The sequence below is a fragment of the Schistocerca americana genome, chromosome 3 (genome assembly GCF_021461395.2).
Source record: "Schistocerca americana isolate TAMUIC-IGC-003095 chromosome 3, iqSchAmer2.1, whole genome shotgun sequence".
NCBI lineage: Eukaryota > Metazoa > Arthropoda > Insecta > Orthoptera > Acrididae > Schistocerca > Schistocerca americana.
The window spans coordinates 760,949,209-760,974,465 of NC_060121.1; the positions used below are offsets into that span (position 1 = coordinate 760,949,209).

General features: G+C 40.8%; 1 protein-coding gene across 1 annotated transcript; it reads left to right on the plus strand.

Moving 5' to 3' along the window:
• Positions 1–566: 566 nt before the first annotated feature.
• LOC124606378 lies at positions 567–23,933 on the plus strand. The gene is made up of 4 exons (XM_047138360.1): positions 567–857; positions 10,449–10,766; positions 12,795–12,967; positions 23,915–23,933. Exons 1-4 carry the CDS (start codon positions 567–569, stop codon positions 23,931–23,933), a joined length of 801 nt encoding a protein of 266 aa, XP_046994316.1.
• Positions 23,934–25,257: the final 1,324 nt, after the last annotated feature.

Below are 25,257 nucleotides of genomic sequence, written 5' to 3' on the forward strand. Positions count from 1 at the left end.
AATAAGCATATGAATAATATTCGAATTACGAGATTACTTGTTTTCTTTCATTTAGTACAGTTGTGGTACGTTTTCTCCTGACGGCGGGACAGTAGATTGACGAGCCAGTATCTTATTACTGTTCGATCAAGTTCCACCTATGTTATGACGTAAAAGCCTTCTTTGCGGGCTATTTGTAATTACTTCGAATAGATTATAGTTCCATAAAAAACTACGTCGGTCAAATGGTGTGACAGCCATTGACGTGAAAAATAACTTGTATGCGACAGAAAATATGCCACATTGAAGCTATAACGCAAGATGATGTGTTTATTCCGAATACTATTGCTGGAACTTGTTAAAGGAACATTTGTCGAGACTGCATCGTCTAATCTATAATGAACACTGGAATGAACGAATAGCCTAGAGCTTAACGCAGTCACAAAAATCGACACTAAATATTCTATGCACGCTCTGAGGACTAAGCCAATGTCACATCTACAGTGATCTTTACTGCGCGTTTCCCGCTAGTTAATTTTGATGGGGTACTGAATCTCATATGCAAAATATTCACAGACCGTTACGAGATGGGACCTCGCATGTCGATGTTTGCGTTACTGGTGCTGCTGCTGGTGGCGGCTGGTGACGCTCACCACAAGCCAAGCCACGCCACGAGGCACGGCGGTCGAGTCAGAGCGGCCCACAGGGCCGGCAAGGCATCCCCAGTGGCGAGGAGCAAGGGCGCTTCCGAGGAGCCGCTGCTGGTCACCATCAAGGCCGCCAAAGAGCTCGAATTCGACTTCGGAGACGATGGGACGTTGGAAAAGGAACTGAGGGCCACCGGGCGCTACGACCCTAAACAGGTTTTGGGATACGACGTAACATGTAAGAATCCTTGTTAGAAATACATTTATCATATTTGTTATTCCTACATATTTGTTATTGCTTCATGCTAATCATGTCCAAGCAGGTCACCGAAAGACAATAAAATCAATAACTCAGCTGTGCTAATGTCTACAAAAAGTAGGATAGTCAGGGAGCAAGTGGAAGGAGATGGATTTGTGACGACCGTGGGATTTGTCAAATAAGTTTAGGAATTTGATTACGGTTCATATGGAAACTACAAGAAGATAACCCATGTGTAGTGGACGTAATTGTTGCATTTAATGGTGAAACAGGAATCTAAGATTGCTTCTCGTATTGTGGGAGATGCGTTATTTAGCATATTATGTTATGTTGGAGACTCAAATATGTATATGTTGCAGAAAATATCAGTGATGACCACAGGTAACTGTCACCTTATCTCTGTAACTGTAACAACTTGTGGGGATATGAAGTACTCTGCAGACGTGCAATCTCTGTGCTGAACTGTTCCTGGCATTTTGATCTATATCTCGTACTCTCTTTCCTTTTCTTCGATCCCCCACGTTTTTCCCTCATTATGCATTCTGTCTGACTTTTATCAATTTTCTTTTCGGAAATAATAACTTGTACTCAATAAATGTTTCCAGTGCTTCTGCCCTATCTTGTTGTTAGCATTTAGTTCAGCGAGCAAAACTTTTTTATCACAATATTAATTGAAAATATAGCAATGATTATGACAAATATTGTAACTACTTTTGTTCTTAATAGTAAGATTGCGTTTATAACTGGTTATATTCATATTGATATATCAAATCCAAAGAAATGTGATTGCATATGAAAGGCGGTGTCTTAATTTTACTAGGTAAAATGAATGTGTAAGTAAATATATAAATCAGTAATCAAAAATTTCCCTCGATGAGGAAATAATCTTCAGAATATACCGGTCTACTCGTTATTCCTTCGCAACTTCGGCTGCGTGTACATTCTTCAATATATTTTAGGACACTTTATCTTCTACTAGCACAGAAGTCAACTTCTTCTTACATTCGTAATTGCCTTCGTTTGTATTTTACCTTAAAATCGAATTTTTTCAAAAAATTGTCCTCATTGTAACTAGAGGATCGCATTCCTTTCAGAACTGTCTCTCATTCTCGCTATATTAATTTCAGTCGATAACTCACGAAAACTCTTCTCATCATGGTTTCTTCTCTCATTTTTGTGAGGGTTACTTATATAGTAAACAGCAAACAACATACCATGTAAGGACCAGAGTGAGTAATCATTTCCTCCACGCAGTAATCAACGACTCTCGTCCAAACATCTGTGGTCGTCAGTCTCAGCTGTGAGTTCTTTCACTGACCGTCTGTTTCAGAAAATATGGTCGGATGATACTGTGCTATTCGTCCTCGACAACAGTGTGTTGGACGTTACAACGAGTCCCAAACAAGTGTGTCAATCCAAAATAACCGTCTTCGACCTGTTGACTGATGAGCCCATGATCTCCATATTTACTGAGAACGCACCCTGCAACTCGTATTACAACTATTTCTGGGTGAGTATTTATTGGGAAAGAAATTATTTTTTTAGAATAACCTTCTTTTTTTGCTTGAGAAATTATAAAATTAAGATACCCGCTTGCTGACTAATAGTCTTCTTGTGCACTTCAAGAGTTATACATCTGCATCTTGCCGAAACACATATTTTCCAAGTATTTCCTCTACCTCTTCTCTCTTTATATTTTTGTATCTAATGATTATGAGAGGTAGCCTTTAACTACACACCCTGCTGAAGTATTCATTCCGCTATGTAATCAATAGATGTTATTTCATTCCTAATATCACTGTTCTTAATTTCGTCCCTTCTATTATACGTCCTTTTACTGTCCCATGACTCGTTTCTATTCAGTAAAGTAGGGGCAGCCAAAGTTTTACAAAATTTTAATCGTATCTGTTCCCGTGGTTTTTTTGTTTCTTTTTCAGGCACTTGTTTACAGTTCCACAAGGAGTGTAGTCCCCTTTTCAAGCAATAACACGGTGCAGACATTAAGGAAGAGCTACATTTTATAAATTCATCAGGGATATACGCTCTGAGACTTTCCATTACATAGCTGATTCGCTATCGTATTTTTCTCCGCGGCCCGCTAATAAAGTACCTAACTAGACGAATACAAATCAGATTAAACGCAGGAGATGACCAGAAGCTTGCAAGGATGTATAAGGACCGGCTATCATATGCTTATTAGAATTCTATAAAGCCACTGACACCTTCAACTTCGACATTTTACTTGCCAAACTAAACAGCCAAAATTTCTTGAAAAATGCAGTGCTATGGTTTAGCTCATTCCTTGCGTCTCGCTAGCGAAGCGCCATGTCTTGCACCATAAAGTAACTGCAGTATCCTGAACACTCGTCTAATATAGGGTGCCTAGGAAGCTGTTTTCTCGGATCGCTAGACAACAATTCAAGCAAATCATATTACAGTAAATTAAATTGACAATACTTAACTTCGCATATTCACAAAGGTGTGTCACAAGTAAATGGCGACATGCAAATAATCAACGTCCTTTGGTATTTACAATTTCAATGCAAGCAAAACAAAACACCTCATAAATCACTGCTGAAGCGTTTGTAAGACATCTTGTCCTCTACTCCGGCAGCGGCTACGCGGTGCCGCGCTTTTATTCGTACAGATGCCGCTCCTGTCTTGGTGTCGTCCTAATCAGCGTACTGTTGGCTGGCGTCGTCTCACAGCCTTCTCTGCTCTTCCATTCTTCACCGTCGTATCGGCGTTTGTCGTTACGCCGGTACAGTAACAGTGGAGGAAAGCAATATCGGGCGTCCCTCAGGATTCGGTATTAGGACCAGTACTTTTTCATTATACAGTTATGTCAACAAAGCGTAATCAGCTTTGCCCTACTGCAGATACCACACGTACGCTGATGGCCTGCAGTTGAATCTAAGTCAAAGGCCAATAAACCTGAATAAAGCTATTGAGGACCTCAGTATCGACCAATATGCATTATCAAAATGGGCACAGATTACAGAGTCAAATCGCAAGCCATACAAAATGTAAACGGCACTAGTTGCTCATTCTAAGTTCATTAACACAATATATAGAGAATCCCTACCATGGGTCAAATATAAGTTTATCTCTCTCAGCGAAGTGTCTAGGACTAATGAAAGATAGACATCTAAATTGGAATGATCGCGTAACTGCAGTGTGCAAGAAGGCATAAGCACTTTTCCATGCCATACAAAAATATAAAAAGCTCTTTCCTCATGACCTGGAAAACAAACTGGGGCAAACACAATATCTTTCTCATGGAAGCTTCGAGCGGTTCGAATTGATTATGAATGCCTGTGTTCGTTATTGTTGTTATGTTCGAATTTTTTAATCACGTTTCACCATCATATGCACAGCTATCCCGGCTGCGTGCACACAAGCGCAGCGGTTTCCATACCCTATGTCTTCTCTACTGTGTCATCGATTTACACTGTCACTCGTTCATCTCCTCGACCTTAACGCTCTTGTATGACCACATGGCGGAAACCCCCGTTCCCATCAGCACAAAATTCTCTCTGTCCTACACCATTGGCCAAACAGCTTGTCGAAGTCCTTCTCAGTAGCAGGCACCTATCTTTGTAATGAACTTCTACATTACATTAGAGATCTGCATGACAATTACAGCTTCAGAACATTGCTAATGACATATCCAATAAAGCAACAATGATGACCACAATTGGCCTTGTAGTCACTCTTTACCCTTCATTGTACACTCTTGTTTCAGCCAACCAGATTTTTTCCAGTATTCTTTGCTGGTGTAGTCACCTTACATTTCCTTTCCCCAGAACTCGCTACATCAGAAAACATCTGTTTTGTATAGTTATAAATTATTTTTTTACCTGGTACTTCCATTTTTATTATTGTCATTATTATCTCAACCACCATTATTAATGGAACCAGTAAAAGTAGTAGCAAGAGAACTGTCACCAATACTCTCATTAGTTAACAGTAAGTATTATTTACTCCCATCGTCGCTATAGGCACTCAAACTACTTTAATACTGCTTGTCATATGAAAATTGTTATTCCTCAGGTAAATATGACGTAAAAAAGCTACTGTATGTGTGAAACTTTGGTCCAGTGTAAGTCATGGCCAGACGACCCAAATCAGGTCTGGTTAAATAAACAAATAAGTAAATAAACAGATATATCAGATACCCACCCTAGTTCTTCCATAACTGACGTAACTGTTTTAGCAACCATGGGAATTTTTGTCGGATTGTTCTCAATTACAGGCCGCTGAAAACAGTGATAGACGCGACGAGTGAGATATTAGCCTTCCTCAGTGATAACGTCTAACGTTGTAGAGGCTGCGGAATTATGATGGGTGTCCCTGATCCCCTCCCCCTCCCCCTTAGCTATGATGTTTCCATAGGCTATAGCATCTGGTAATGTTATATTGAGACTGAGGAAATGTTGGCATAGAAAAAACCAGTAATATGAGCATTATTCCTTGAAAGTAGAGGATGCATCCTGATTGTTGGTTCCTGGGTTACTAACGTAAACAAGCAGTGTAACCTTTTTTTCTTATTTGCTGGTACCATCTCATCTCGGTTGTTTCTGATTTCCTTCATTCGAAGAATTTGATGGCCGAGTTGTATATGTCCTAAATTCATGAACACCTGTTGCTTATGAACTCGTCAGGATGTTCGCAATTTGTAAATGTACTATCCTGGTGCGACGGTAAACACTGAGAACAATGATAGCCACATAAAAGGATTAAATGTGCAGGGCTAGAATCCACTCCAATCCTCAAGAACTGAGTATGTAGTGCAAACGTGGAGGGTGAGGAGCAGAGTAAAGAACGTTTATTTTCGCTCCTGTACGTAACCTGTATGGGGCAGCTGAAGGTTGTGTTCCCTAAACCCATGCAAGGCCAACAACAATAACCCAAAGTCACCAAAATGCATGCGTGTCACTGTTCTAGGAGCCAGAAATTGTGGCTGCTGACAGACACATTACTATCAAGGATTAACCTTATTACTCCCGGAGTACACGTCTACTCTTAATAGCACGCTAACAAAGTACACCTCTCCCGATGCAGATACAGGGTGTACACGCTCCGGGACAAACGGGAAATCCGAAAAACCGGGGAATTATTTTATCCCGGAGAAAACCGGGAAAAACTCAGAAATTTTCTAGATCCCCGGGAATTTTATTCATTGTTTTAGCTTTCAGTTAAATTTTTATAATTTTGACTGGTAAGAACTCAGAAACACAAAAATGTGTCAAAGGCCTTAGGACGAAGACTATGGAATACTTCACAACAGCAAACTGCTTCCGATGAGCATGACGTCACAACTGTTTACATTAAGTTCGTTTAGAGCAGTTGTCAGCCAGCTCATACGCATGCGCAGTTGACTGGCTTACGAGCAAGGCCCTCTACCCTTTCTGACTACTTGATGTCTGCTGTAGCAATAGCAAGAAGCACAGAAAAATTTTTCTGGCCAGCGCGCATGTGCAGAGCAGTCAGGGTTTTAGTGTGTGGGGAGGGGGGGGGGGGGGGAATAGTGACCCGCGTTCACGTTTAGTGATTTTTATGTTTCCTGATTTCCTCTTCGTTTACAGTTCACTCGTCAAATGAAAACAGAACATATTTCTGTGGCCGGTAGCTATCAAGTGAATTAAAATACATGCATATAATTACGGAAGGCTGTTATTAGTTTTAGTTTTCTGATTATATTTTATTTCCACGTTTTTCGCAGTCATGCATTAATCGCCTTGCACAAAAATTAAGTTTTCTTTGCCTGTGTGCTAAATAAATGTGGCTTTTATTGATGTTTTGCGCAGATGCAGTCAATCTATAAGAAACGAAGCGTTTGATTCCACAGTATTAAATAGTTTCAACTGTTCACTGAATTTCAAGTGTACATTTTCATATTCTGGCCTGTATCGCATTATGTCGAAATACAGAATCAAACATGAGACAATACAGTACTGGTACTTCAAGAAAATTAGCTTCCAGAAAAGCGCACTGAGAAGCTTCATATGAGGTTAGTACCTACTTCATTGTGAATCTGGACATGTGAATGTGTCCTATAAGCCGAATTATGCATTTCAGTATGGTTTACGAAATTCCTATGCCCTTCGAGTAACCTCTGATGTCCTATTTCTTTTATGACGTAATGTAAGACTTGCTCTCTGGCGACTGCTGAAACGAACCCATGTCTAAGAGTTCGCGGTAAAGTACTGGGAATGGTTTTTCAGAAAGAGTTATTTTGAAAGAAAATTTGCTTTTACGCGAGGTGAACTATGTTACGTGTGAGAACGTGCAATGAATTTCGTAAATCACAAAGTGTTTGACTCTCATTTTAAACTTAAAAAAATTCTGGAGCAGCCGCTTGGAATAATTTCGGCCACAGAAGACCAGACATTAACGCCACTTTTTAAAATTTTACTCGTACATTTGTGTGATGAATCTTAAAGTGTAACACATGCTAAAAGGACCAATGTTATAAGTGTTAGCTTACGTTTTTTGTAGCTTGTTATTCTTCAAGACGAGTACTATATGTGAAAGCTTAACTTTTCTTTTAGCTACACAATGTATAATTTAAACCATTACCTTTTCCTGTTTGTGCGTTCACGCTAATTAACAGTGATGATGTTATTGGCTGACTACATCACGTGTCCTATGCTCTGAATATCTTCTGTAATTGGCTGGCGAGAACACGTAATATGACCTATGATTGGCTTACAATAGCGCATTGCAATCTCTGTTTCAATACTTTGGAAACTAACGTGCTGTGTTTGGTGGAACTCGAATATATACTTTCCTAATCAGAAAATATGCAGCGTACATGTTGCTGCACATCAAAGATCATTCCAAAACGCGTTCCTTTTTTCCCCCCTTGCCGAGTTTCGTTTTCTTAAGTGCCGCGAAGTTCTCGCTGGTGTATAAAACCATTCAAAGGATTGATGTTTTTATAGCTCGGAGGGAAAGCACACAGTCACTTATCAAGGAAAAAGGGTATTTTCACCTTGGAAGAAGTGTATTTCCACGTGGGGAAAAGTGCGTTTTTAACCGGGAGATCCGGAACAAATCCGGGATTTTTTTTTTCTTGTCCGTGTGTACTCCCTGCCCGTTTCGGCCTTTACTGGTGACTCACGCTGACATACCTACTAAATTCTGCTCACGGATCAGTGTGCTGTGAAATTTGAATCAGCAGGGGCACAACTCACTGCGAGAGCTGCCTCAAAATATGGTTCCTACTTGCAACGTAAAATATTTATGTCTTACTGCCGTCATTAAATCTGTCCTCAGAACTAGCTGTTATTTAAACAAAATTTTGAAACTGGACTAAACCTAAATACAACGGAGTATGCTTTCTTGTCATTCCTTTAAGTGTTTATTTTACGTAGACGATAATCCTTTATTATCCAGCCGGTCGTGGTGGTCTAGTGGTTCTAGGCGCGCAGTCCGGAGCCGCGGGACTGCTACGGTCGCAGGTTCGAATCCTACCTCGGGCATGGATGTGTGTGATGTCCTTAGGTTAGTTAGGTTTAAGTAGTTCTAAGTTCTAGGGGACTGATGACCACAGAAGTTGAGTCCCATAGTGCTCAGAGCCATTTGAACCATTTTTTATTATCCGACTGGCTAAGAGAGTGGATGTGTAGTTGAGAGAACTGGGATTCACCTCCACCTATTGTCAATTTTGATTGGACATCAACTTGAAATGACAGTGCGTCGGGGCGGTAAAATAAAGAAGAAGCGCATATACAAATTGTTGGTTAAGAAATGTTATTGCAAATGTTGGCTCTCACGTAAGTCTCAGGGGATGATTTCCACACTTGGCGCATTAGCACACTTCCACATCCGCACATTTCTTATAGTTTTTGAATTAATTATTCACTCAGACATATGTACAGAATTAGGCGATTATTATACTAAAATCAGTTTTTCACGACGCAGTTCAATCACTATTTATTGGCATAGTCCCTTTTCTTTCACACAATGACATTAGCACTGGTGAGACAATTTAAAGTTTTACTTTAATAATAATTTTGACTCCGAGCCCCCAATAGCAGTAATGTAGGCGGCTACAAACGAAAATTATTCAAATAATTCGAACAGAACCACCATTCCCACTGTCCTCTTTGTTCTAACAGTTTTGGCGCGGAATCACAGTTCGCCAACCAAATAAACGTAGCATTTCCAGTTCACCAAATATTTGCTTGCACACTTGCACTATGAAACAATACTCTTTGTCTAAATAAATCGGTGCGAAAAAGAATTCTCTAACGACCACATGGGCGATCATCAGTGGGGCTTGCTCGCCACCCACCCTCCAAAACGACTGACCAACGTCTGACCACTGGCCAAGATGGCCGTTCGCTCATATAGGCTCGGACGTCAACCCTCCTGGTTATTTAAGTACCAATCTCACCAGTTAAGGTCACAAATTTTGATACATACATCCATCGACAGAAAAAAGTACATCTTCGGAACCGCGCTAAATAGTGCATCTTACTTACTGTTTTAAATTAATTTCTAGGATTATTCTATAGACGGTAAATAAAGTTTTAGCTTTTGCAAATTTTCGCCACTTAGCGCAAATTAGTTTGTTTACATCTATGCTGCAAAGTTTTAACACAGAACTGCATGTAGCACCGGTTTTAGACGTAACCTATAGCGATCTACACATTGCGCAGCTCAAAATCTTAATATCTATAATAATTAATTAATTATGGGCGATAAATGTTAATAATAATTTGCAAACAATGAAAACTATTGCAAGTGTATCGTATAACTTAACTAGTTTAAAATACGTGTGATGCCAACCAAAGTATTATATAGTGCCGTTCTTTACGTCATGAATTTTCTATTGCATTTTATAAACGTTTTTCTCTCAAACTTTGTTTATTGCTCTTTACGGGTTTGATTATTTATGAATCTTAACATATGACTATGGCACTCGATCCGCTATGACGAGACGATTTTAATGAGTGCTTCCTCATCCCTGTAAGTTGTTATTTACTATTTTTATTAACCTTTCAGTATTCGTGATATTAACCGATTTTGAGGTTACTATAGCTTTTGCTTCTCGTGACATGAAATAAAGATCGAGCTTTCAGAAGGTGCATATTGCTGACCACAATCCACTGCCGCATCGCTCTTCACCGTAAGTTACATAGTTTTCGCGTAATGCGAGAAAAACCAAATGCCCCAAGTTGTGGGCCACGTGGCCGCCCGGTGGCAGAGACATCACACAGACCGTTGCAAATTTCGCGCAGGCGCGCCACGCGCATCCGCGAATCACGCATCATGTAGTGCGCTCGCTCTCCACAAAGCAATCCTTGCATGCTAGAAATATTTATCTAGTAACGGGGGTTTGTACCGTCGCAACAGGCAAACATAGTTTTTGGAAACGTTTAATTATCCAGTCTAATTGTTTTATTGAAAGAGGTTTGCTGTTATTTTTCAGTTAGTTATACAAGCTGTTATGCCAATCAGTTGAAAGTTATTTAACGAAAGCACTGCAGTACTTTAGAACACGGGTGACCACTGTGGTAAAGGACGTATCTGAGACACGAGTTTGTTTTCAGGTGGACGAGTGCCCAGAGTATACCTTGACGGCGTACAGCTCTGACACCAGAGGCAACGTACTGTCGGTGACGGACCTCACCACCAGAGCCTCCAAACACCTGCAGAGCCAGTACTTCCACCCCAAGCCCAGCTACCTCTTCACTAAGGCGGGAGGTCCATCCTACAACCTGCCAGACGGCCTCAAAGGAGTGACGGCCGAGGAGAGATGCAACGGGAGACTCTACTTCCAGGCGTTCGCCAGCAACATCCAGGGTTTTGCTAATAAGCAGGTCGTCCTGGATGCAAAAGATGGGGATGTTTTGGATATCAAGATGCAGGTAACGTCACATCGGTTCCGCTGTCGCACAGTATGTGAAACACATCCACACGGAGAGAATTTTTGTACTCATGTGATGCCCAGTTTCTGGCATATATACCCTTCTGTTTCCGGGAACCTTAGTGAAATATACGATAAAGGCCAGGTACAAAATAAGTCAAGTGGACTGTACTAAGTTCTACACAACGAGTGTCGGGCAATTGCGTTCCCATAATCTCAGCAGTCTCTATTGACAGAGTATGGAGCCTTTAATGTGGATTATAGAAGGTAAGGTTGTTACTGCTGTCACTGGGTCTACAAAAACCTAATTAACCAGGATAAATTCACGTTTATGCAACGTTATTCCACTCGTGTTCACCAATGGACATTTCGTGAAAGTTTACAGTTCTCCTGCGATCCATGGCATGAAAGCAAAACTAATTTTGCCCTTGGTTATCACTAAGAGAATGACAAATTACAGTCTGATTCATAGCACAAAACGAAGGAATCGTTGGTTGTTTTGAGCACTCAATAAAGACTGAATTTTTTCATTCAACTTATCATACGATCCCTCGTGCAACCAGCTATAGCTAGATGCGTTTTGTCAGGTTTTTGCCTACCAAATTTAACACTATAATCTATGAGAAAGCTATTTAGCAAACGTAAATATTCCATCGACTAGTTACAAGACACTGTTGTCGTTATTTGCTTACGGTTGAAGATAACATGTTATGACATTCCATTGTAATCAGAAGTGCCCAGGCCTCTAGTTACAAAAAACTATCCTCATAGTATTCTTTCTGCAGAAGTGGAGTTCCCATTACCAACGCAGTATTCCTGTGCACCAACACTTAAATGATTTTATTTTTCATTCTCCATACCTAGCAGTGGATCAGGATGTTAGAGGTCTGGATTTCGTTTTATTTTCAATGTCCACCTCTAGGATTGCAGCGGTTAGATTCAGACAATTACCAGACGAGCTGACACTGGAGTAAATGGAGGATCCCAGTTGGGAATAGGAGCAAATTTGTCACATTCAGCTTGAAGCATCTTACAGCTGCGAGATTGTGGTAAGTTTCATCGTCCAAGGGAAATCCATGATATTATTCGTGACAATTAAAGAAAGACATATATATGAATAAGGACATAATTTCTACTCTACATATACACCATCGAATGGCGGTTCTCTACATTTAACCAACAGTCGTTCTCATGGACGACATAATCTTTCTTCCAGGATTTCCATTTGAGTTCCACAAATATTTCTATTGCACTTGCATGTGGTTTACGGCGGGCTGTTACGATCCCAACATTAGGTGTCTGAATTCTTCCCTATTCTCTGTTCCCGAGCTTGCTGCGTAAGGGCTCTAAAAGCTGGACCATTACTCTAGATTTAGTCGAAGTAGCGTCATATATGTGTGTTCCTGCATCTTCGTAGAAACTTTTCTACAGATTTGCCCTCCATTCGCCTCACTTATCACTGAAACTGCGTAACCGTCCGAATTATTACCGCTTCTTAGTACTACCACTAAAGACATTTAGGATGCGATTTGCTCTAGTAACTAACCTCTAGTCTTATAACCAGATACGATCGCGTTATTTCTCTGTGCCATAGGCATTGAAAGACTGCCATTCATTGCATCAAATGAAAATGTTGTCAAAGTGTTTCTGTTATTTATTACAATGGTCCAACGATGGTCCTTTGATGAGTGCAACAGCATCGTCAGTTTACGAACTTACAAAGCTGCTGATGCTCTATGATAAATGTTTTTAGCTTGCTTGAAGTACATCCGAAGTTACTTGCGTTTATGTGGGGCATTCACCATCCTGTTCAATGTACTGGATTCTGCTGATGAAATATTCATTCCAACAGTCACACATTTGAGAAAATATCCTTTACGGTGGTGGAAACTGTGGTGGACCAAAACTGTCACACTAATAGAAGTGTTGCTTACCATTACTAAACGTATTCGGAAATGAGTGGAACAGGTATAGCTTTTTCTGTTATCTGTTCGTAACTTTCTGATTAAGACTGGTATATGTGTTTCAGGGTGATCTACCTGGAGAATTGCCTGGGCAGAGTGGAGTAATGGCAGTGGATCCGAAGGGGCAGTTGCTTATCTTCCCCGTGTTAGATGAAATGGCCATCTACTGCTGGAATACAAGCAAGCCTCAAGACCCAAAGAACTTCCGCGTGATATTTCAAAACGATGAACGTCTACAGTTTGTCAGCAGTATCACCATAGGTCCCAAAACACAAGGATTATATATAATGAGCGATCGATTGACATCCTATCTATCAAATACCACTAACTTTTCTGAAGACAACTATCATATTTTGTATAGTGACATAAATAATAAAGAATGTTAGTTCTGCGTACCACAGATTTTGTTTTGCGAACTCCAAGAACTATGGTGCCTCAGCAAGACCCAACGAAAGTAATTACGAATGTGTGATATACTGAAAATAATTAAATCTAGAATCTCAAAAAATTTAATTCGAACTTACTTCGTTCCCTCTTAAACCTCAAAATAATGCATATTACTTTCTGACATTTAAAAAAAGGAACTAATATTACTCGCCATCATCGGGTATCATATTAACTCTTATATTCCCACTCAGACATACGTGATTTGGAAATGGTGCACGTGCATATTTATGTAATTTCAATCTCATCCGACTTAAACAACGGTAGGAATCCGAGGATTTCTTGTTTCGTCAACGGTAAAGCCGCTAAGCATGGCGTACTACCTCAGGCAGGGGAAGAACATCTGTCGTGTCCTTTCATAACGTCCATCCGATCATTTGCCTAAAGCAACTTAGGGAAATCACAAGAAATATAAATCTCGATGGTAAGGTGGGGATTTAAACCATTATCGTCGCGAATGTAAGCAATCTACTGTATCATCTGTTTTTCCAACAACAAAAGAAATGAGTGGGACATTGTGAATGGCCGGTATCTCAACAACGATATGAAGTGCATGTGTCGTAGATCAAGGACACCATTTATCTCGATACGTTGAGGCCTTCTCTTTACAGGACACGTAAGTGTTATAGAAAAGTGCAGTGGTTCTGTTTTCTTAAAAATGGACGTTTTGACCTTAGCCATTACAAGTATTTCTTGTGAAACAAGTGCAACAAAACAGGTATTCCACTTTTCTTTCCTTACAGCTGAGGCTGCTGTGACGTATTACTTCTACTTTTTAGAAGAAGTTTACGTTTATATTCTAATTATCAAATATTTGTGTGGCTGTATATCTAACACAATGTTATCATCAACTGACTGCCTTAGTGACAAGTATCATAATATAATTTCTTCTCGTGTTTAATCTATAGGTATATCTTCACTTTTTCAAACTGTGGAGGATTTCTTTTGACTAGTTTCCCAAGGGTACATGTACATGGTGTTCTACAATTTGCGAAAATGTATTACAGTTTACAGTTTGTGAAAACACTCTGAAAAATATGTGCTGTATCAACCGTGCAGGAAGGGGAACATGGTTCAGCATGTCTTTCAGCTCGAACACCATGCATAGATCCTGGTGCATCTAATGTGCTAGCTACGACTACCAAAGTTGCCAAGTTACAATCTTGTTATTTGCAATTCTTGTTTTAATATATTGCTATCTAATTTTATTCTGTTCGACACATGAATGGGACCATAAGACTCAACCCCCCCCCCCCACCCCACCCCCCGTCATTCATGACAGATGACAGAGTATTTGCAGCAGTCTTCAACTGCTTCTCAAGAAGGTACCAATACTGCGCTACACATGCTTTTGTAGATTGATATGAGAGTCTGAACCATCAGCCCTACCTCCTTGAGGGTGAGCTGTTACTTCAAATATGTGACCACCTCCTTCCTATAGCACTCTTAAAATTATGGGAATGTTAAACTTCAAAACCCTTTGACAAAGAACGACGTGAATTATATTACCTAATTTTCTTCATGATAATTTGGCCTCATTGTGTGTGGCTCTTTACGGTGGTGCTTTGCCACACTATTTGTTTCATCAAGGTAAACGTTAGCTCATAAAACAATTCCTTCAGAATGATACCTCAGAAAAGTTTGCTATAAGATATTAATAAGTTAAAATGCGAGAATAAAACAAGATACTTATTTGCATCTTTTCAAAAGAAGCATTTCTGTGAACCGAGTTTAGCTATATTAAAGGCTCAAAAATATTTCTCTCAGTTTCAAATATTCATGAGTATGCACACGCAAGAAATTGGAATTTATATCAGATTTACTTTTTTATTATGAAGATCTGCTAGGAAATTCGTTGTTGGATTATGACGAGTTCACCTCTAATATATCATTTTAAGTTTTCCTTAGACTGAAATTTATTGTTAATGGCTAACTTTTATATCTGCCGAGAAGATTTTGAAAATGTTGGTTCCTGAATAATAGACATCATTCTGGACTAAAGCAAGGGACTTTAACCTCCATGAAGTTAACTTATTTACAGTACTCGTTTCATGAACTTAACGCTTGGTTTGAAAATGAGATATATTACTTATGCGCAATTTTTAAAGTATGAATGTACTGGGTAACAATAATTAGCATCCTAATTTCCTTGAATGTGCCACGCTGGACGTTCTTGAGTTCATGCAACAAATAATTTATAATACAGACTCTTGAATATGGCAATTGTTTAGCTTCGCTAAATGAATTACCTCAAGAAACTGTCCTCTATGGCTTAATGAAATGAAAAGAAGCGAGATATGACACATTTTTTTTATTTTTATGTCACCCATGTGTACCAGCGTCGACAATGCTAAAAATAATATGTTTAGGTGCTTTAGTACTGGTGTCACATGCTCCTCCCATTTCAATTTATTATGAAGTTGTAGTCTCAAAAGTTTCATGCGGTCAGCCTCTTCTCCATGCCAATCATATTGTAGGAATACACTGGGTGTGGGGGGTAGTTCTTACATGTTCTGAGCTGAATATAGAACTTTGTTTGAACATGTAGTGACAAAAAATCGACTAGGAACCAATCATTAATGATAACAACAGTAGTAACCAATAACGTTTCTATATTTTATACGTAACTGCCTCTTTACTTGCAAACATAATATACTAGGCATTCGAAGATGTTAGAGATGACACATCATTTGCTTACCCCAAAAAAGTAAGATGGAACCCCATGGGACACCTCATGTAATTAGTTCTCAGCTGATGATGCCTGAGAGCTTAATACAGGTCTCTTTGCTGTTGACACCTCACGTTTCCTGTCAGGGAGACGCAATTTGAAGCATTTTGTGGATTTCTTGTGGCACATGAATATCCTTGTTTTTTTTTTAATGGGCACTGCTGTAATTTACACAGTTAGCTGCTTTTTACAGGTCACAGAATACATCAACACCCTGTAATTTATTGCGTAAAGATTGAAGTACATTTTTGCTGTATGTCTAAGTGGCCTTCACAGTACCGGAACCCTGTATAAAACCAGGCTATCACGTCGATAATATAGCTTGATGTTCAAAATTAAAGCAAAAAATGGCTATTTCTCATCCTAGGTCTAATTCACGATATAATCAGACAAACTGTCAACAGATGTCCATAAGATCGTGTTCTGCATTGATGATGGCATTTTAGTCAATAGACAACCACGCCTACTATGACGTCAGGGCAACTGTCAAACTGGTAGTGTTTGCCGGTTAGTCCCACATCCCACAATCCCTGCGTACGCAGTCAAAGACAGTATGGTATGGCACAGAAGAAACGGGTACTATATTGTCTGCAGCAGAGGGCTATAGGAAGAGTGGAAGCAAAAGAGTCGAAAACAAATGTGGCTCGATGGCTTAATGTGAATCGTTCTGTTGTTTTGTTAGATGTGACGTCAGTTTACAGAGATCGAAACTGTATATCGAACACCAGTCCAGAGTCGTCCACCCGTGACATCATAAAGTACACAATGGTGGGACCTCAATATTGCACGACATCTGGCAGCTGACTTTGCAGCATCCACTGATGCTGTATTGCGGCAAACAGTGCACACAAGTCTTCGAGAGATTGTCCTTTACTGCCGGATATGAGCTGTATGCATACCTCTGAAGTATCTTCACTGAAGAGAACGTCTAGCGTCTAGAGAGGAGTCGTGAGCATGTCACCTGGATCGACGAACAGTGGGCAAATACTCTTTTCACACATGGATTCAAATTTGATTTGGAGAGTGATTCTCGACGGATTCGTTTCTCGAGGGAACGTGAAACGATTTCGGGGCCCAAACATTGTGGAAAGAGAGCGAAATACAGGAGGATCCCTAATGGTTATGGCCGGGACTATGTCAAGTATTCGAACTCACTTCATGAGACTGCACAGATGACACATCAAGGTTTAACCTCTATCATGTATTGTGGCGAGAACTTGGGAGCTCGTGTGTGGTTGTTGCAAGGTGTTGTGGACCGAGGATTCGTACTGATGGAGTAGAATGCCTTACCTAACAGTGAAAGTGTGGTTGTTGTTTTTTTGAAAGCGGAAAGTATTGCACGAATGTCGTGGCCTGCTCGCTCTCCCGATTTGAATCCCGTAGGGCATGTCTGGGATGCACTAGCGAGATGGCTTGCACCACATCAGCATCTACCAAGACTTGTGAGCAGCGCTGCAGGAAAAGTAGGTGTTATTGCCCTAACAGGAGATTGATGACATCATTCACAGCATGTCCGGTCTTTGCCAGGCCTTTATTGCTGCCAAAGGTGATCACACCCCAAACTGCGTATTAACCAATAGCTGGAATGTGTGTACAAATCCGTTAACTTGGGAAAAAGCGAAGAAAAATTTTGTCTACCGTTATGAATGTCGCAGTTTTTTATGATCTTTATTCATTAAATTTTTTTCCCTTTTATTATCACCTGTTTATATTTTATTTTAGCAAAATGAATTGTAACACCTCCGTTTATTTATCCCGACCTGATCTGATCGAATAGCAGCCCAATAATTATTTTTAATGTGACCGTGTACCTAATGGGGCTGGCAATCGGAATTGACTGCTACGGAAGTTGTTACTTTCCAGTTCGTCCTTCTCAATACTGTAATAATGAAATGTCTGGTAATAAGAAAAACACCAACACAGTGTCACTAATTACGAATCTATATTCGTCTCAAAAAACACAAAAAGGAGGAGACAGCCACTGCCTTCGTCATACATATCTAAATAATGCTAATCTCAGCACAGGCTTCTTCATTTTCCATTATCATCACACGCTAATGCATCACTGCATCCAACACTGCAATCCAACACTGCAATCCAAAGTGATGCCGGCGCGGTAGACGCGAAACCAAAATATCGGCACTAGAATATCACTTATCACTTTCGTAACAATACTTCTTCACTTTCCCGGTATTATTCTAGTACAAAGGGGTTTAACCACGGCGATGGCAACTTCCTTTGTCGTCAAAGCCTTGCATTACAACAACTGACCTCCACACACCTCCACCCGCAACATGGCAACTGGCTCAACTCCACACTCGCTCTCGCAATACGACACAATCGATTGTTCCCCCTATCGACCTGTGCTGAGTGCAAATTTTATAGTAAGGGCCTACGGACCCCTGCCGCCGTTGGATAAGCAGCTGAGCAGCAAGTCGTATACTCCTAGCTCACTCATTTGTTACATAGTTTAATTCTTAATTTCTTTGCGTGTTTTTGGTACTTGCATTGTTTAATTCATAAATTTCGGGCGTATTATAGTATTTGAGAGTTGTAGCATCGCGTTTTAGTACCTGAATAGTGTAAATTCGCGTAGTCGTTTGTCTACTGTTTTTGTTTTGAACGGCCAGTGTCGGTTGGTCACAGTCATTGTGCTCCCTGCCGCCGTTGGATAAGCAGCTGAGCAGCAAGTCGTATACTCCTAGCTCACTCATTTGTTACATAGGTTAATTCGTAATTTCTTTGCGTGTTTTTGGTACTTGCATTGTTTAATTCATAAATTTCGGGCGTATTATAGTATTTGAGAGTGTAGCATCGCGTTTTAGTACCTGAATAGTGTAATTTCGCTTAGTCTCCTTCCGCCGACGAGCAGTGTCAGCAGTGCGCAAGTAGCAGCAATACTGCATTTACTAGGCAATCTTGTATTTTAATAACCGTTTAAATTTTGTCGATTTGTTTGCGCTCTCTGTAGATTAGTTCAGACCTTCTTTGCAAAACAGTTTTTAGCATGGATAGGGACTGCAACTGCTGTGTTCGGATGCAGGCTGAGTTGGCATCCCTTCGCTCCCAGCTTCAGGCAGTGTTGGCTTCGGTCACACAGCTTGAGGCTGTTGCCAATGGGCATCACTGTGGGGGTCCGGATGGGGGTTTGTCGGGGACGGCCAGCTCGTCCCACGCATCCCCTGATCGGACTACGACTGTGGTTGCCCGGGATACTGCCCGCATTGAGGCTGATCCCTCACTTGTGGTAGAGTGGGAGGTCGTTTCAAGGTGTGGCAGGGGGCGAAAGACATTCCGGAGGGCTGAACGGAAAGCCTCTCCAGTTTGTCTGACGAACCGGTTTCACGCTCTGTCTCAGGCTGATACTGATCTTCGGCCTGACATGGCTGCTTGTCCTGTTCCAGAGGTTGCCCCTCAGTCTGCAAGATCCGGGCAGTTCCAGAGGGTGGGCTTACTGGTAGTTGGGAGCTCCAACGTCAGGCGCGTAATGGGGCCCCTTAGGGAAATGGCAGCAAGAGAGGGGAAGAAAACCAATGTGCACTCCGTGTGCATACCGGGGGGAGTCATTCCAGATGTGGAAAGGGTCCTTCCGGATGCCATGAAGGGTACAGGGTGCCCCCATCTGCAGGTGGTCGCTCATGTCGGCACCAATGATGTGTGTCGCTATGGATCGGAGGAAATCCTCTCTGGCTTCCGGCGGCTATCTGATTTGGTGAAGACTGCCAGTCTCGCTAGCGGGATGAAAGCAGAGCTCACCATCTGCAGCATCGTCGACAGGACTGACTGCGGACCTTTGGTACAGAGCCGAGTGGAGGGTCTGAATCAAAGGCTGAGACGGTTCTGCGACCGTGTGGGCTGCAGATTCCTCGACTTGCGCCATAGGGTGGTGGGGTTTCGGGTTCCGCTGGATAGGTCAGGAGTCCACTACACGCAACATGCGGCTACACGGGTTGTGTGGCGTGGGCTGGGCGGTTTTTTAGGTTAGATGGCCTTGGGCAAGTACAGAAAGAGCAACAGCCTCAACGGGTGGGGGGCAAAGTCAGGACATGCGGGGACCAAGCAGCAATCGGTATTGTAATTGTCAACTGTCGAAGCTGCGTTGGAAAAGTACCGGAACTTCAAGCGCTGATAGAAAGCACCGAAGCTGAAATCGTTATAGGTACAGAAAGCTGGCTTAAGACAGAGATAAATTCTGCCGAAATTTTTACAAAGGTACAGACGGTGTTTAGAAAGGATAGATTGCATGCAACCGGTGGTGGAGTGTTCGTCGCTGTTAGTAGTAGTTTATCCTGTAGTGAAGTAGAAGTGGATAGTTCCTGTGAATTATTATGGGTGGAGGTTACACTAAACAACCGAACTAGGTTAATAATTGGCTCCTTTTACCGACCTCCCGACTCAGCAGCATTAGTGGCAGAACAACTGAGAGAAAATTTGGAATACATTTCACATAAATTTTCTCCGCATGTTATAGTCTTAGGTGGAGATTTCAATTTGCCAGATATAGACTGGGACACTCAGATGTTTAGGACGGGTGGTAGGGACAGAGCATCGAGTGACATTATACTGAGTGCACTATCCGAAAATTACCTCGAGCAATTAAACAGAGAACCGACTCGTGGAGATAACATCTTGGACCTACTGATAACAAACAGACCCGAACTTTTCGACTTTGTATGTACAGAACAGGGAATCAGTGATCATAAGGCCGTTGCAGCATCCCTGAATATGGAAGTTAATGGGAATATAAAAAAAGGGAGGAAGGTTTATCTGTTTAGCAAGAGTAATAGAAGGCAGATTTCAGACTACCTAACAGATCAAAACGAAAATTTCTGTTCCGACACTGACAATGTTGAGTGTTTATGGAAAAAGTTCAAGGAAATCGTAAAATGCGTTTTAGACAGGTACGTGCCGAGTAAAACTGTGAGGGACGGAAAAAACCCACCGTGGTACAACAACAAAGTTAGGAAACTACTGCGAAAGCAAAGAGAGCTCCACTCCAAGTTTAAACGCAGCCAAAACCTCTCAGACAAACAGAAGCTAAACGATGTCAAAGTTAGCGTAAGGAGGGCTATGCGTGAAGCGTTCATTGAATTCGAAAGTGAAATTCTATGTACCGACTTGACAGAAAATCCTAGGAAGTTCTGGTCTTGCGTTAAATCAGTAAGTGGCTCGAAAAAGCATATCCAGACACTACGGGATGATGATGGCATTGAAACAGAGGATGACACGCGTAAAGCTGAAATACTAAACACCTTTTTCCTAAGCTGTTTCACAGAGGAAGACCGCACTGCAGTTCCTTCTCTAAATCCTCGCACAAACGAAAAAATGGCTGACATCGAAATAAGTGTCCAAGGAATAGAAAAGCAACCGGAATCACTCAATAGAGGAAAGTCCACTGGACCTGACGGGATAACAATTCGATTCTACACAGAGTACGCGAAAGAACTTGCCCCCCTCCTAACAGCCGTGTACCGCAAGTCTCTAGAGGAACGGAGGGTTCCAAATGATTGGAAAAGAGCACAGATAGTCCCAGTCTTCAAGAAGGGTCGTCGAGCAGATGCGCAAAACTATAGACCTATATCTCTTACGTCGATCTGTTGTAGAATTTTAGAACATGTTTTTTGCTCGTGTATCATGTCATTTCTGGAAACCCAGAATCTACTATGTAGGAATCAACATGGATTCCGGAAACAGCGATCGTGTGAGACCCAACTCGCCTTATTTGTTCATGAGACCCAGAAAATATTAGATACAGGCTCCCAGGTAGATGCTATTTTTCTTGACTTCCGGAAGGCGTTCGATACAGTTCCGCACTGTCGCCTGATAAACAAAGTAAGAGCCTACGGAATATCAGACCAGCTGTGTGGCTGGATTTAAGAGTTTTTAGCAAACAGAACACAGCATGTTGTTATCAATGGAGAGACGTCTACAGACGTTAAAGTAACCTCTGGCGTGCCACAGGGGAGTGTTATGGGACCATTGCTTTTCACAATATATATAAATGACTTAGTAGATAGTGTCGGAAGTTCCATGCGGCTTTTCGCGGATGATGCTGTAGTATACAGAGAAGTTGCAGCATTAGAAAATTGTAGCGAAATGCAGGAAGATCTGCAGCGGATAGGCACTTGGTGCAGGGAGTGGCAACTGACCCTTAACATAGACAAATGTAATGTATTGCGAATACATAGAAAGAAGGATCCTTTATTGTATGATTATATGATAGCGGAACAAACACTGGTAGCAGTTACTTCTGTAAAATATCTGGAAGTATGCGTGCGGAACGATTTGAAGTGGAATGATCATATAAAATTAATTGTTGGTAAGGCGGGTACCAGGTTGAGATTCATTGGGAGAGTGCTTAGAAAATGTAGTCCATCAACAAAGGAGGTGGCTTACAAAACAGTCGTTCGACCTATACTTGAGTATTGCTCATCAGTGTGGGGTCCGTACCAGATCGGTCTGACGGAGGAGATAGAGAAGATCCAAAGAAGAGCGGCGCGTTTCGTCACAGGGTTATTTGGTAACCGTGATAGCGTTACGGAGATGTTTAATAAACTCAAGTGGCAGACTCTGCAAGAGAGGCGCTCTGCATCGCGGTGTAGCTTGCTCGCCAGGTTTCGAGAGGGTGCGTTTCTGGATGAGGTATCGAATATATTGCTTCCCCCTACTTATACCTCCCGAGGAGATCACGAATGTTAAATTAGAGAGATTAGAGCGCGCACGGAGGCTTTCAGACAGTCGTTCTTCCCGCGAACCATACGCGACTGGAACAGGAAAGGGAGGTAATGACAGTGGCACGTAAAGTGCCCTCCGCCACACACCGTTGGGTGGCTTGCGGAGTATCAGTGTAGATGTAGATGTACATGTACATCCCCGCCCTCAAAAATTTCTTTGGAGCCTCTGGCGTAAAAGAATCGGCAAGAAAATTAGATATTATTACATCTGAACAAAACACACAGTGTAAATAATTAATGAAGTTACAATTCACCAAATAATCCCTCGACTCCGGTAGTGGGCTGCCTCCACAATAATATTCTACAAAAGGTTATCACATCTCACCAACATGGCATTGTCCAAATCACAGTTTTTTTATCTAGCAGCAATAATCCTCTATAGTCCATATTCAATGTAACACACAACATCAATCTATCTTAATTAACATAGCATGGTAAATATTTTTATAAACTTATATTACATTCAATTACCAAAAATCTTCACTTTCAAAGGTTTGTACAAGTCATTAACTACATATTTGTTATAAATTGCTACAGCAAAGACAAGAAAACAACTAATTGAATGCCAGCTACCACTTTGGTAAGCTGTCCTTTCAGCAGGGTTCCTGCCGTCCATACTACTATCACTCTAACTTATAACTCACTTGGCCAACACACATTAAAGCTAAGGAAGAAATTCACAACTTATTCATTTGAGTTTTTAGCACAAGCAAAATTGAATATCAAAACTAAATATAGCATTTACTCCTTGACTTATGCAATTATTTTACAATCCCCCATACTTCTACAGATTCCATAATATTAAATGCTCCATTATACCACTAAGTATGTCTTATGTAACTATTTGCAACACTATAACTAATGTGGTCACCCAATGAAAATTTTAAATTACTGATCATTTCATTTTGCCAAACATTACAGCCAAATGTGAATTGTTGTCAAGAAAGCTTAGATGAGAGGTACAATATTTCCTCTTATATTGACATTAATTCAGATCTGCTATATAGATATTTATTATTCATTACACAGTGCCAGAATTCTGCTTCTAAAGCTCGATGTAAGTACAAACATACTTGACTTTGACAGCTAATTGGATACAAGAATTACTCATTACTCATGAGTTACACTTTCTGTTTTATTCAGCATACTTCAGATAAACATGTATACCTACAAATAACTTGCAAACAGATGTTGCTCATGTGCTAAATGACATACTTCAATACTTCAAACATCTCATACTCCATACATTTCATTACACATAACTCCCTCAATTTAACAGCAACTTCAACTGCAAATAAATATATATCTTCAACCTACATCAGTCCTCCATACACTTCAATACTTCAAACATCTCATACTCAATACACTTCATTACATATAACTCCCTCAACTTAACAGCAACTTCAACTGCAAATATATATATATCTTCAACCAACATCAATCCTCCATATTCGCTGCAATAACTACACAAAAATACTACTCCAGGCTCCTTGGCCTCTCTGTTCATCATATTTCACATCATTTATTCGAACAACTATCTCCTCATGTATTTGTTTCTTTATATGTTCTTCTACTTATAAGCTGATACATTACTTCAATTTCCTTACAACTCCTTGATCTTTTCATGCCTCATAAAACAACTCTATAAGATTACACAAACTCTTGTTTGACCAATTAGCTTCCCACGACATTAGCTTTCTTATCTGGTTCTCATTTTATTACTTCTGGCACTAATAATTTTGCAATATACTGACACTAAACTGAGCTTTCAAATTATTAATTCTTTGACACCTCATACACTACATCAAAAGTAACTACTTATCCTTATTATAAGTCAACTATAAATATGCTACATGGTTCCTGACTGAAGTACTTGGATGACCACTGGCAATCCTAAGAACTACAGTAACTTTCTTAACCTACGGATAGAGAAAGATGGTAGAGGAGTGAAACTTGAAATAAGAAATAAAGCCTCACCCAGCTGGGAGTGTACCAGCCGCCCCTTGGTATATCAGCAAAAGAGTTGCTAGCTCCCTACACCTGTCTTTCTTCAATTTGTACCTCATGATACCTTTGTATATCTTCTCCAATCTCATGATCTCTTGGTTCTTCACTCCTTCTCCAATCATTTCTCCATTGTCGTTCCCCACCATGGTTCCTATACCTATGGCCACCACCTCTTCCTCTATAATTAGACGAATTATTAAAATGATTCCTTTGGTCACTGCTTCCCCCTCGGTTTTGATCATTAGCTTCATTGTGTTCCTGTGATCGAACAGATTCCAACTGTTCCAGTACCTCCATCAAGGCCTCCCTATCTTTAATTAGGCTCCCGGATACAGTTTCTTGCATTCTCCAGCTCAATCCTCTTTTTATCGCTGATATCATTATGTCATCACTTAGGGGTTGTTCCAAGGTCTCGTTCAATTCCCACAAATGTTCGCCAAACTCTCTCAACGTTCCTCTCCATGTATTAAGTGACTTGCGGTGTAGTAGGTCCTCAATTGCTGCACACTGATGACTTTTGGACCAGTATTTCTTCAAGAATTCCCCTTCAAACTGATCATAACTAGTAGTCTCTTCCTTCTTCCTGACTCCCCAAGTGAAGGCCTCACCTTCCAT

What these genes read in the sequence shown, in the direction of transcription:
- LOC124606378 (XM_047138360.1), top strand. Translation starts at nt 567, where the DNA reads ATGGGACCTCGCATGTCGATGTTTGCGTTACTGGTGCTGCTGCTGGTG. An exon ending in AACAGGTTTTGGGATACGAC is followed by an intron (nt 858 to 10,448) that starts GTAACATGTAAG and finishes GTTTGTTTTCAG; the next exon opens with GTGGACGAGTGCCCAGAGTA. An exon ending in TTTTGGATATCAAGATGCAG is followed by an intron (nt 10,767 to 12,794) that starts GTAACGTCACAT and finishes TATGTGTTTCAG; the next exon opens with GGTGATCTACCTGGAGAATT.